Source organism: Syngnathus floridae, chromosome 17 (assembly GCF_059516105.1).
Source record: "Syngnathus floridae isolate MCC-2025c chromosome 17, RoL_Sflo_1.0, whole genome shotgun sequence".
NCBI classification, from domain to species: Eukaryota; Metazoa; Chordata; class Actinopteri; order Syngnathiformes; family Syngnathidae; genus Syngnathus; species Syngnathus floridae.
The window spans coordinates 9184160-9198792 of record NC_142429.1 but is presented as its reverse complement, the minus strand read 5'-3'; the positions used below and the strand labels follow the sequence as shown (position 1 = coordinate 9198792).

At 43.8% G+C, this 14633-nt stretch overlaps 1 protein-coding gene across 1 annotated transcript; it reads right to left on the bottom strand.

Annotated features, from left to right (window-relative positions):
• Positions 1 to 51: 51 nt before the first annotated feature.
• Positions 52 to 13816, bottom strand: nherf1b (NHERF family PDZ scaffold protein 1b). Its single transcript, XM_088357251.1, has 6 exons — positions 12928 to 13816; positions 4925 to 5095; positions 4125 to 4278; positions 2613 to 2656; positions 1429 to 1536; positions 52 to 1349 (listed from the first exon to the last, which is right to left on the bottom strand). The coding sequence occupies exons 1-6, from the start codon at positions 13468 to 13470 to the stop codon at positions 1212 to 1214; spliced, it is 1158 nt and encodes a 385-aa protein (XP_088213377.1). The 5' UTR covers positions 13471 to 13816; the 3' UTR covers positions 52 to 1211.
• Positions 13817 to 14633: the final 817 nt, after the last annotated feature.

Genomic DNA, 14633 nt, shown 5'->3' with positions numbered 1-14633 from the left:
ACCAGAGGAATGTTTGTCAACTTGAAATTGAAGACGCACACGTGACAAATATTTGTGTAGCTTGTTACTTTTCTTTATTGATGATCACAAATAAAGTGCTTAAATAAAACACAACAATTTTCTTAATTGTGATCTTGTATCTCTAAAGTGTGAACAACAAGGAAGCAACATATGTGCTGAAAAAGGCCACGCGGTCGCCATCTTGCAGCACTTGCAGACTGACGTCACGCCCACCAATTCAAACAACCTTGGTGTGCAGCGTTCTGCACACTAGCGCCACTGAGACCTTTCATGATGACCGCTATTTGATACTACTGCAGGAGGAAATATTATATATTCAGCCATGTAAAGAAACATGACATTCATAATATATTTTATTACAATAGAGACTCTTCACTTTGTTTACACAAGCTGGCTTGTACTACAACTTATCACAAGTCCATCATTCATTTGGAAAACAATCGCAATACTTGACAAAAGCGCACAATCTAGAGAAGCGCAAACATTCTTTAAGACGTCAACAATCCCAAACTACAAATCACTAGAACGGAATAAAAAGGTGACAATTTTTAAACCCGAGCAAATAAGACACGTTTAAAACTTGTCTAAGTTGAGTCATGTCAATCACAGACAAAAAGATGTGAGCTTCATTCTGGACTTGATTCTATCAAAAATGTAAAAATATACATGATATATGATATATACATTATAAGAGAAACTCCTTTTAAAATCATTCCTGTTTAAAGCCATCAGTGCGCTTTTTTTTCCCCAGTTAAAAATCCATTCTTGAAGGACAGCAATGACATTAACCCTTTTTTTTTCTGTCAAAATTGTGCTAAGACAAAATTAGATGTGCTGCTATTAGACGTAAATATCTACACAAAAATATTGTTAACAAGAGTTCAGAAATACAATTTTAAGACTTTTGATTCACTCTGACTGATTACCTGATAAACTAAACGATACACGATAAACTGATTGTCAGGTGAGTGTAGCAGCAGGCACGCACACACACGCACACACACACATTTTCAACAGTCCAGTCATCGTTCATGGTTAGTAGTACATTACTATTAGATAATTTGTGGAATATCTTTTCACGAATAGTAATGAAGTGACTAATATAACTTTTTTTAAAAAAGGGTCTTTCTGTAAGAATCACTGCAACACAAATTGTGTTGTTTTTGTGTGTGTCAAGTGAGCTGAAGACCCTATAGGTTGCTGAAGAGTTCATTTTTCTTGGTCCAGTCCATGGCCGGGGCTCTCTTATTGGAACGTTTCTGACGGGCCAGCTCTTTCACCTGCTGCAGGCTCATGTTCAGAGCTGGGATGGCCTCCGTTGTTACGCCCTGGAGGAACGACACGGTGCTTGTCATCCATCAGATATTAATCCAAAAAGAAACACAACGCTGTCTAGAAATTACACACCTCTGGAGGAGTGCTTGTGGTTGGCGTGAGTGAGGCGTTGGATGAGGCGTTGGATGAAGAAGGGCTGACGGAGAGCTTGGAGTCCCTCTCAGTTCCTCTGCCGTTCACCTGGCAACACATAGAAGAACATTACTTCACCTGATTGGCTAAAAACGATTCACAACTCATCTATTCAATGATTGCGTTGAAGTACCAAATACCACCACAAGAGGGCAACATTGTGCTTGTAACAGCTTTAACAGCTGTCAACGTTTTTTTTTCCAAATAATGACTCTATTAAAAACATTCATAAAAAAAGAAGACTAAGAATACACAAGCATTAGAACGAATGTGGAAATGACAGGATGGAGAAGTGTGTGGGACTTACTAATTATTGTGCATTTGAAATTTAAACCATCTGTGTGCTTGAATTGGAAGTCCTTAGGGGGGAAAATGTCACTAAAATTCATGAAAGCAGAAAACCACCACGACACGTGTTTCCCTGAGGATTTAATGTTCCAAACGTCACATGTTTCCGTTCTTTTACGGTACTCATTACTCAAAATGAGCTGATGTGATGACTTTGGGAGGACTTTGCATTGCCGCGTATACAAGCCACTAAACATCAGCTTGTAAAACCCGCCCGACTTCAAGAATTTTTAACCCAAACCACCACCCGTCTAAAGTCTACAAGGTCCACCTGACACATGACCTTGTGCAACACCGCTATGCTATTTAATCACTTTGAGTTATGTAACAATGGAGGACCTTTATTTCTGTACATACAGTTCCTAAGTGAGAGGAAAGCTCCATTGTGCCTATCTGCTTGGTTGCTCACTAGCTCATTTAATTTTCCACTGGTTTGTTGAAGAATGCAAACTATGCTCCATTATTTGCGTGGGATTTAACACCAACGTTAAAAAAAAAAAATGCTGATTGCCTGGGAAACATTTTTGAATGTTACCAAATATGCTTCCTCTCGAATGTTCCGCTCGTTTTTACTCGACAGCAATTAGGGTGGAGCCTTCTCTGCTGCGGAGTCCACATCGAAGACAATCACAGGAAAGTACGTTCAGTCCGAGTGGAATTTGGTGATTAATAACTCATCAGAACGCCACTTCTCCGTAGTAGCAAAGCACATGTAAAAGCAACATTGACCTCCTCCCGAAGGAATGAGACGCTCCCACCATGCTAGCAAGTCTCACCTTCTCCTCCATTCCTCCATTGACGCCAGGCTCAGGTAATGGACCTGTAGGCAGAAAAATAGCATTATCTCCGAGAGCTTTGCCGCTCTGCTTACCTTTAACTCCACCAACAGCGACTCTATCACATTGCACAGGTACGACCACATCATCTATTATTCACATCTTCACGTTCCCTGCTTAGCTCCTTTATTCCTAATGGCGACCGAAATGCTACACAACAGCTTTTTCGGCCGAGGAACTTATTTTATGTAGGACCAATTTTTTTTTCATACACAACATTGCAGCCATCCCTTACCTTGCATTTCTTTATGATGGCCTATTAGAGGAGATAATAACTAGTCCTTCAGTATTAATCTGTTCTCCTTGGTAGTATGTGTGTGCTGGATTATTATGTGTTTTCTTAGAAAGGAGTCTCTCCATGCCCTAGCACAGCTCCAGCCTGAGAGGCCACTCGGAGTGAGCTCCTTGGAAACCAAACAATGGGGCTGACTGGCCAACAAGCGTTCGTGTGAGGGCAGCGGAGTTAAGAGTCAGCGTAGGCAGGTGCCCTCCCGAGTAGGCGGCGTGCGAAAAACAGCCGGTTACCTGGGAAACGCCTCGCTGGAATATCTTCCCCTGCAGTGCACTTGTAGTTTTAATGAAAGACGGAGCGAGTGAGCGTCATGGAAACACTCCAGAAGTTTATGAAACACTGGCACGATGGCTCAGTAAAGGCACTGGCGGTTCTCACTCAGCCTGTAATCGGCTGCTTCTGCCGTGATGATAAAATGTCTAATATCTCTTGAATAAATGTTTGCTTAATCGAGTGCATTTTTTTCTTTTTCTCATGGGTTGCCATGTCAACAGCTGGCAGCACGGTGGATACACGAGGAGTGTCTTGGAACAGAGTGGCACGATTTGGACGCGCAAGATTACCAGTGCACGTATGCCTGACTGTGCAAGGGCTCCCCCTAGGGGGTTTGGCAGGAACAACTAAGCTAAAGTATATTTGAATTAAAGTTAGTCACCCTTAGGTCTTAAAAAATCTTGAAATAGGGAGGTATATTATTCCCAATCCACAACCTTATTTATGTTTACAAAACGGATTTTTAATTGAAATAAAAAAATCGTTTTCAGGGATTTTTAATGTGTGTATTTTTTAATGCTTACTTGAGTAAAGTGTTTAATCAGTACTTCTGTTTTTCTAAGAAGACTACTTAATTAAAAAGCACTTTTGCAAGCGCTGAGAAAATCACTGCGCTGGCTGTGATTCTTGGCAGAAGAAGATGGAAGACAGAAACACGAGCCGGATGAAGAGAGAGGAAGAAAGAGAGAGTGCGACAGCAGCTTTTAGGAGCCAGCAGGAGGCAAAGTCCTGTTTTTTTTTTTTTTCGTGCCTTCAACCTGTTGACAACATGCCTGATAATAAAGCTGAGGTGGAACATTCAAAGATAAAAGCAGTCATTTACTCGCTGAGTAAAAAAAAAAAAATGATGGTGCAATTTTGCAAAAAAAGGGGCGTGGCCCTCTCACCAGTCAGGTGGTTAAATGTGGGGATCACTCGGCACTTCTTGAAGAATGCATCCGTTTCGGGGTCGACCACGAGCAGGCAGGCCTCGTCCCCGCCGGCTTTAATGGCCGCCACCACCTCGGAGTGTGTTTTGCCCTCCACCGACACGCCGTTCACCTGAGGAACGTGCACAGAAACGCAGAAAATAAACATGCCGCCAAGGTTTTCTTTGTTTCCCACACAGGATTTCATTGTTAATATTATCACTTTGTCTCCTCGAGGTCAGGAAATCCGGAGTCTGAGCACAAATGCATGTACACGCATTCTTGTAAACAGCAACGTGGAGAAACCACAAATACATATGTTGCTGATATCCATTCAATAAAACCCGTCCAGTCTCTCATGTGACTATCGTCAAAAACTTTCTACTCGGTTGTTTTTCTGGGATCAAACCCGAACATGTGAGAAATGTCTGAGTGTGTGAATGTGCCCTTGTAATTACGTCATAGGGTGGACCTGCTTGTCTAAGCCAGTCCCACAGAGGAAGCCGGACAATAGCAGCTCGGCCAGTAATAGCAGCAACAATGGCGGCCCGCTCCCCTCAAAGCCCACTCCTCAGTGGGTGGTGAAGATTGTCTGGGGGCCCTTGGGAGGGGGGACTGGAAGCCCCTCACATTAAATCCCTGCAACCTTCCCTGCATTCTATACAGCCTCTTTAATTTAGACCATTTTGTTGACTTCAAAATAAAACTGTGCTTTCACACTTGCATTCACACTCAGTGGCAGATTTAGATTTTTTTGAAGCGTGGGTGGAAATAAGTACCTGGACTATTCTGTCTTTAGGCTGAAGGCCTGCCCTCTCTGCGGGGGAGTCTTCATCCACAGCTCGGATGTACTGGCCAGGCCGCGCCCGCTCACTGTGTAGGTTGAAGCCATATCCGTTCGCTTCTCGCCGAATCACGCAGAGCCGTGGCCGCAGCTCGGGGATCACCTCCTGCAAGAGGACACAGCAGATATTTTTTGTGCACGCCAGGCCCTGATGAAATGTAAATTCTGCATCCACGGGGGGTGTGCTGGTGAAGAATAAGAGGCACAAAGATGCATGATTGTGATTCCCGGGTCAAACATGCAGGTGCTTGCTGCATACTGATGTGCTCAGAAATGTGTTTGTAAAAGTCTCAAATCAACCAAAAGTGCACTTTGAGTCACACCGGCTGCTCGCCAGGAAGGAAGCGGTTCTTGAATGGGGGTGTGTGATTGGAGGGAAGTTTTGAGGAGGGGGCACTTGAGGAAGGGACCGCTTCCGGCGTGTTTCGAGCGCTAAGGAGGACAATGGCTGCTGGGCGTTGACCTCTAACCACCTTGTCTCGTCCAGCCCCCCCCTCCGGGATGGCGGGACGGGTTATTGTCATCCAAAAAAAAAAAAAAAAAAAAATCCCTGGACCTCCCTTCCGTTGCAAAGATGAAGCTGGTTCTTTATTTAGCTGGGAACAAGTTAATAGATTTTGAATTGAAGCAATCAGAACATAAGATGAGTTCTAAACGCATTGGAGGTTGACCTTTTGTCACTGTGACCGGACCGAGCTACTGCCGGAGAGAAAAATTCATAACCTCTAATTATATCAAACTGACTCATAACTCTTTTATAGAAAAGCCGGCATGAGGAGCCACGAGTCGCTTTTTTTTTTTGTCTATCGACTGAGCGCGATATGTTTTGTGCTGATCAGATGTAAACCTGATAAGAACTTTGGACTTTCAACATGCCCAATCAATCATTACACAAAAGCGATTCTCTATGATTTGCTAGCCTTCCACCTTAAGAGCCAAGCAGGGCTGTTTACTGAATCCAAAGTGACAAAGCTCGCCTTTTTCCTATCTTCATTGAGTTAATGTTCAGTTTAACTTACCTGAGTCACCATGTTTGTTCGCTTTCTCATCTCAGGAATTGTATCTACGACATACAGTAAGACAGCACATCCTGTCAGTTGGTAAGTCAAGCAGTTCAGTTCACCGCAAGTTACTCTGTGTCACTTCGAGGTTTTTTTTTCTCTCAACACCGACGCCTCAAATGCTTGTGATACTTTCAACCATTTTTTTTTTTCAGTGTCAGTACATCGCTGGGGATAAAAAAGCATAAAACTTAAGATATGGTAAATAGGGCTCTTCTTATGAGTGAAATTTTAAAAGATCACCTTAGCAGGACTGCAATAAGTGGAATTTGCTGAAAACTCAAAAGCCACAAAGGTGACATGTTGACGTGTTTCTGCCGCTCATTACCCTTTTTGTTATCTTTATTGAGTTGCTCATTGCGCAGCAACAATCTCATAAAAAGAACTTGTTCGGATGTACCGGATGTGTAAAAGCTACAATTACAAAAGACTGAGGGAGTGTAAATAGTTCACATTCAATAAAATGACAGGGACAACCAAAGAGCCTTCTATGAAAGTTTGTTTCAATAGCAACTATGTGACCAACAAAGTATCTACTGCCTTAAAGAGGAAGTCAACCCCAAAGTTTTCTCACAATACCCACTTATGATTAATTCTACATTTGTGAAATATGATTTAAGCAGCAAAATTCACCCATTTTTATCCTTCTCAGGGGGCGGCCATTTTGCCACTTGCTGTCGACTGAAAATGACATCACACTTGTTAGCTCTCAGGTTACAACCAATCACAGCTCAGCTTCAGAAAACTGTTACGCTGTGATTGGTTGTGACCCGGCCACTATGATGTCATTTTCAGTCGACAGCAAGTGGCAAAATGGCCGCCCCTGAAATGGATTAAAACAGGTTGCTTTTGCCTGGTTATTTCATATTCCACAAACAAAACATTAATTCGACTAGTTGGGCTGCACAGAACATATTGCCAAGAAAATTTTGATTTCCTCTTTAAGTTCAATGCCATGTATCGAAGGTGTCCATTGTGCAGTAGAGCATTGTTTCAAGAAGAACAACCTCCCAGTGACACAAACCTCCCTTCTAAGGAGGGTGTAACACAGGAACTGTCGACACATCTTCTCTCAAGATGCTTCCCTCCGCTTTGACCAACTTCCTGACATCAAAGCGAAATCTAAACACAAATCCTCTAAACTAATTTAAAAACAAACACCCACAACATGTCCTGACTGGCACCAGACAACATCTGGGTGGACAAGTAATCCAATTAAGGCTGCAACTGACTGATTATTTTCCTAATCCGCTTCTAATCCGTCACTCACTATCTAGGAGGTCACATTTTCACCGTCCTTTGCTAGTTGTTTGTTAGCAGGAAGCAAAATGGAGCAATGTGGAGAATCACACTCAAAACAGTGCATTAGAATGTGAAGGTGTACCTAATGAAGTGACCAGTGAGTGCACAAGTGCAGCCTAGGCAACTCAAGCAGAGTGTGTACTTTCAATCTCTGCTTCTGCAAGCCTTTGGCAAAAAAAAAAAACCCAGAGAAATAGCGTTGAATACCAATTATTCCGAAACAATGCCAAGCCTCATTTTATATTCTCTGAACACGCGAGTCACAAGATTGCCTCTTTGAATCGAACGCTTGAGTTGCTGCTCTTAGTGTTTCCTTACTTAGGAGCTAAAGTTCATATTGTCATCTCTGAGTGCGCACAAATATGTGAGAAATAATTACACGAGTCGTTAAGTAAAATGCCCATGGCATGGGAATATGGCATCAATGGAACAGTCCACACCCCATAAGAAAAATGGTAACTCCCGTCTGTTGAATCATAAATCATGAATCACAAATTAACTTTCCAACTAAAGAACACAGAGACAATCACAAATTATTTGTACTATGAGTATTCCAATTAAATTAAATTTGAGCAATATACAACATGACAAATATCGCCCCCAAAAAGTTTTACTGATCATCTGTCGGCTGATGACAGAACACATTGTGTTGTGTTTTAACTGCAAGGCTCCCGTCAAGGAGACAGTCTGTGGTTTGTGTGAGTGTCAAGGAGTGTGTGTGTCTGTGTGTGTCACTGCCACTCGTTCTACTTGCATGTGCAACCGCGAGCCTGCCATGCCCACAATGTGAAGCACTTCTGGCTGCCGGCTCTTTTCGTTCCTGCACGTCTCACACAACTTTTCCACGTCCATGTCCAACTAGATTTCTTTTTTTTAATAATATAAATTGGCCTCCTTCTGTGCTGTCACGCTCAGCTGGTCACTCCTTCAAGTCTCTATTTGGCTTATTCTCCTCTCATTCCCACCCTCTCACTAAGAAGGGGGGCAACGCTCCCACAAATTTGCCTCCTTTGATCAAGCGTAAAGAATAACCCCGCGGTGACACTTCGCCGGGCACCATGGTGACTCGGTGACGTGACAAATCAGGCGGCCTAGTGGGCCTTGTGATTGTCATATGTCGTTTTTTTTTTGGGCACAGATTAACAACGAAGGCGGTAAATGTTTGATGGCCTAGCTATTGTGAAGCGGGTCCCCTTTTACCCAACCACACTGCAGGTTTTGTGATCCAGAGTGCACGGAGCGCACCACTCTCCCAGGCAGGACGGGGGTGTTGGATTTCAAGCAGGACCATTGGACCAGCTGGAAGGCAGGCAGAGGAGGGGAAACAAAGAAAGCTACTGTCCCAGACTTCCATCCCGAACTCCACAAAAGACACCAAAGCTACATTCTCAAGGAGGTTCCCATTGCAATCGGGCGGTGGGGGGGGGGACGATTGACAAACAATGTCCGTCAACACAGCAGGGGGGGGACGAAGATAAGACAAAATGGGGTGATTAACAGTCTGAGCTATCTTGAAAATCCTCTTGCAGATCCTGGCCAGAGTCAAAAGCACGTCTTCCTTTTTTTAAACATCTAGATGACCTGCCGCTGAGCCTTATCAAACAACAAGTTTAATCTTCCAAGCCAGTCTGTTTGCAGAAACCCCCGCTGCTCTCACCTTCAAGCTCACAAACTCACAGGGACAGCAGGAACTTAAGTTGGACTGTATGTCAGGTGCCCCCCAAAAAAAATGCTTGGTGGGAATGGAGAAGGACAAGTAGGGGTTGAGGCTATTTCAGGGTGAGCAGCAAGTCATTTCCCCCTCCACCCCCCCGGCAGGGCGCGGCCCTCCCGCTTATTGTCCGGCCGGGGTGGTGAACCTTTACCAGAATGGAATGTGGCATTGTGGACTCTCGCTCGGGTTGCGACAAAATCACTATCACCATGCAGAGGGCACACCCGCCCACTTTTTACACACACATGGACACAAGGCCTAGGTTTCAAACCAGCATTAGCCTTGGACTCATGACAGTACAGTGGAGCTGTTGTTTGGACTGGCGTCACTAAGACTTATTAGTGATACATCGTGATTTGCATACGTGACAAATTGAGAGCAATAAATTGTTTTGTGAACAGCATCATTATATTTCATGACTAATCTGTGGCCTTTGAGAAGCTGTCTTGACGTATTATCGCTAGATTATTTTTCATCATTTCATAATAGTAAGCCCGAAAGGGTTTTCACAGTTCACATCTCGTAGCGACTTCACAGAGAGAACCTGGCTTTGACAATGAAATATTAAATACTGCAAGTGAACGTGACTTTGGTCAGCGACAATTGTAGCCTCGTCGTTTACTCGGATTTGTGTGATGCTGTGCACAGCTTTGCTGGTTGTCTTGTTTGCCCAAAATGCCATTTCAGTCCATACCAGTACATGGAGTCCATTTTGAAAACCCACACAAGCAACCAAATATGGTTCCTTGGTCTATTAAAAGGCGATCTCTTGATTTAGCTTGTGTGTGGGTGAGGTAGCAATAGCTGGATGACATTTGGTGGAAATAACATTTATTTGCTTGGCTTCCCTTTTTATTAATCTGGTGCAGATTAGTGACGCGTGTTCTTAGCGTGTTTACATAAAAGTCAAAAAGACATAGCGGTAATCAGAATCGAACCACCGGAGTCGCAATTGAATCGAATTCTAAGGTGGTGAGAGAGAACCATAACAACGTCTCTCCTACGATGCAAAGTGTTTTATTACATGCTTGCACTTATCTATGAATAATGCAGCATGGGGAAATTTATAAAAGGGGCTGGCTGCATTTTCAATGCTACAACATCCTCCAGTGGACCGTTTCCTCTCGAAGCCATCCAAGGTTAGAGGCGGAAAGGGTGACTCTTAAATGTTATCACGCGTACGTGAAGTCACAAAAAGGACACACGCTCGCCATGCAACGTGAAAAATACCAGCTTGAGAAATACACAAACTAAGAAATACGTCATTAGCTGGAATTTCTGTTTACTTTGGACCCTGACTAATATTTAACCTGTTGATATCGGCTTTTATTGTTTTGTGACATTGCATTATCTCAGGCATAAAATCAGCAAAATGCTCTTAGTCATTTATTGGATGTCATATAATGTACGTATTGAAACTCTTGAGACGGATTATGAAACATCTGAATAGGCAGCAAAGAATCTCTGTGATGAAAGTATGTAGGAGGACAATCAAGAAGACAAGGTGGGGTAACCTTCCAGCGAAAACAATGACAGGAAACCAGCGCAAATGTTCTCTGTACTCCTTGGAGACCCGAAACTCCCAGACAGTAACAGGCTGAAAATATCCAGATTCAAATCCTTATTGAAGCTGCTGCTAATCTCCACTAACTGATGAATGAACACTAAAATGTGCCCTTTATTATTTGCGTATCTTATCTAACTCTTCCCTGAGGCATTCCGGCAAAGTGAAAAAGGTAAGTTCAGATAAGAAGCTCATGGAGATTCGGACAGAAAGGTCATGCGATGCACGACATAAAGATCAAAATTTGCATCGCATCATGGGACCTTAAAGTACTTGAACCGAGACTATTACACAAATACTTTACCTGTTTACGGACACTCCCAGTTGAGGTTTACAGTAAACCACACAAAAATAAAGGGAATCACATGTTGTGTATTTCCCTCAACACAAATGCTAGCCTAGAGCTAAAACTTCATAAAAAGCTATGTGTTCTCCCTCTCCACATTTTTGTTGCGTAATCATAATAAATAACTCAAATGTGCAGGTGTTATAGTACTTAAAAATACAAAAACTCTGCTGGGTGATGTTGCTTATGTACACACCGCTTGTTGCCATGTTTAATCTTGACGCACTGTGCAGATGATCTCATGCTACGATTAATTGACTTTGGCTCTACGTTCTTGCCATGTGCTGTATAAGGTTCAAACAGTGGCGTGTCTTCATCTCAGCTCGGGATTTTTTTCCCCCAACATCCTGTTTGGCATTCCTCGAACCCTACGCTCTAGTCCGGGTGACACGCACACACTGCTTGTGTCGCGGCTGACAACCAAGCACGCCTGACGGGCCTGATCTTTGAAACGACACAAAAGAGGGTTCGAAGAGCAACGCCCTCTTCGGAAGCCGTGGAGATATCTTACACGGTTGCCGTGGTTACGCAGATGCGATGACACTGCGTGAGGCGTGCATTTAAATGTACTATAGGTGACCGCGTGGAGAGCTGACCCGCCCCCCCGAAAAATAAAAGAGGATGTGTCGTCATTATCAAACAAAGCAAAAAAATATACGCAGTTAGTTCCAAAGGTCGTTTTCTTGCTTGCTTATCAGGTGCTAAAGCGATTAGCGCCCTACGCAGGCGAGTGCAAAAAGGTAGCAAGGCAGTATTTTAATATATATTAAATATATTTCGAACACTTCAATATTGACTCAATCCGTAGTTTGTTAGCTTCATCAAACTTGTTTTACGCTGGTTTGTCAAAAGAGGAAAGGACACATTTGGCCTCTGGCTGTAGACATATTGGCCCCTCATCCATGTAAGCAAGCGGGGGGGCTCACACAGACAAACACAAACAGCCTGGGGGGTAAACATTGACAATTTAGTGGAACGCAGATGTGGATCCAGAAGCTTCTCGTCAAGTGCCTTTTAAATGAACCCCGATTTTGCGTTGGCAGCCTCACACACACCGCGGTGGGAGAAGAAGCCCAAACAAAGTCTCAAAAATTTAATTTAGTGTGATTTAAGGAGATCAGGAAGGCAATAAGAGTGTCTTGTCCTCTTTTAGTTTGTTTTTTATTGGTTTTGTCTATCACGTTTGGTGATTCGGGTCATGGAGCAGCCTGGACTGGTTGGCAGTCATTGGCAGGGGACAATAATCAAATATTTGCGAGGAGGAAGTTGATGGGCCTTTGTTCTGTTTTGGTGATCTGAACCTCTCTGTTTGTCCTATCTGGGCACCCACGGCAAATGTCCAGCCAGCTTGCCCACGGCCAAGAGCATGTGGGTGCAGCTCACTACGTTGAGTGACACAGAGGAGCTATTCTTCGCGTCGCTCTCAGCGTTTAATCTCATTTGCAGGGTTCACTCGAAAATGTCACCTGAGGACTTTTCTAGATCTACTTTGTCAGCTTGGGTGTTTCATGTATACACACCAGTGGCAACACCTGCAGGATATGACAAATAAGAAATTCAGATAAGCTGAGTTTTTATCTTTGTTACGGTTTTGAAAGTGCTGTATAAATAAAGATGTGTTGTTTTGGATTGGATACAATATGGTTGAATCGAGATAACCAGACTCTTGTTTGTTCTTTTTTTTTTTCCAATATGCTACACTTTATTTCTATAAATGTCTAGAACTGTTCACATTTTCAAATAATTCTGTAATATTTCCTAGTAAATCACAGCTATTTTTGGACGCATTTTACTTTTGCATATTTCAAAGTGCATACTTTGCTATTTTTACTTCTGTATTTTTACTTTCAACAGCCTTTTTTTTTCTTCTCTGTCAGTACTTTTGGACTTTTGGCAATGATGTCATTGGAATGAGAGTGCAGGTGTACCTGAAGTTCCTGAAGCAACTCACCTGGTCTGAATTGACGCTCAGCTTCCTCTGGACGATCCCGTGAATCTCTCCGTTTCTGTCCGGTCCGGGTGTGCTCCCTCTGGACCCCCCACCTCGCTCCTCCTCGACGCTGTGGGCTCGCCGCTCATCTCCATTTTCTGACCTCTTGTCCTCGTCTTCTTGTCGGTGCGTCTCAGCTTCCTCTTCATCTTCAAAAGGTAACGGGATCCCGTCATTGACGTACTCCTTCAGACACTTCATGTTGTGCTTCTTCAGAAGCTGCTCCGTGTCCGGGTCCACCACGATGAGCTCCAGCCGACCCGAAGTGGCTCTTATCCGGCCCACGACTTGCTGGTGGCTCTCGTTCTCCACGTCGTCCCCGTTGACGAACACTAGGCGGTCCCCTGCGCGGAGCCCCGACGATTCAGCCGGGCTGTCAGGCTCCACCAGCCGTATAAACTGGCCAGTCTTGCCCTTCTCCCCGTGGAGGTGGAAGCCGTAGCCGTTGTCGCCTTTATCCAGCGTGCAGAGCCGGGGCCGTAAGTATTGGCTTTTACTCGGCATGGTCGGCTGCTTCTCTCGGCCGAGGCTCAACCTGTTGCTCAATACCCGTGGAAAAGACTCGAAGAGCGGAGCCGGAGGGATGCTGCTTCTTCTCCTGAGTGGGGAGTGTCAAAGGAAAAAGTGCGAGCGCGGCGAACAAATACCCGAGCGCAGTTTTTACCGAGTAACGGGTTCAAAGTCTGACTGGGGGGCTGTGGTCCTCTGCGTGACCCGCTTGCAGCGTGGGGCGAAAGTCCCGTTCCAAAAACTCCGTCAGCACTCTCCACGACCCAAGTAGAAAGTCCACTCAGGAAGAGGGAGGTGCGTTCACGGACCAGCCCAGCTGGCCTCTTCATGCAAAGCAGTCGCAAAGCTATGGGAAACGGGTCAACGGATATTTCAATAGGCACACTTGCACAACGGAAGCGGATCCGATACAAAAGTTAATGATGCGAATAAATGTTCAATTCCGCTTTTTGTTTTATAAGCATTCTAGCGTCACGTGGTGTAACCTAAATAATTTGATATAAACACACCTCTGGGGGTTGCACGCTGTAACAGCAGTATTATCTTATTTTGGATTTTATTAAATTATATTTGTTAATACTTTTTTAATTTTACTTTTTGATATTATATGGAAAGATAGATGGATAAATACTCAGAACTCTCACACCTCCCTGCAGAATAAAGTTTTGGACATTGCAAAAGTCCTAAAAATATATATTTGTCATTCAAAGAGCTAATAAGTGGAGAAAGACAAGCGCACTAACCCCCCAACGAGGAACTGTAAAGCTGTTGGAGTATCAGCATTGATAAGTACGTGTCTTAAGCTGTGCAGCTCCTGGTTCAGCTTGAGGTAAAGGATTGAGAAAGTCCATGCAAGCTGATGCACACTGACTGACTCATAGAGTAGATGTGAGAGGAGGAGGAGGAGGAGGTGTGAAGGCTGGTACAGTGAATCACAGATGTGCGCCGTGTTTATAAACTCAAGCACTTCACTTCAGAGTATAGAATCAATGTCAAAATCGTAAAAAAGATATCTGGCATCATGTGAAGCTATTGAGAAAATGTAACATGACCACTGTGGCCTATAAATACTGAACATTTATACACTTTAGGGGTTGTACAAATAATAAACAGACTCAGTGCTGCCACACTGTGGCTTATTGACTTCAGCACACAAC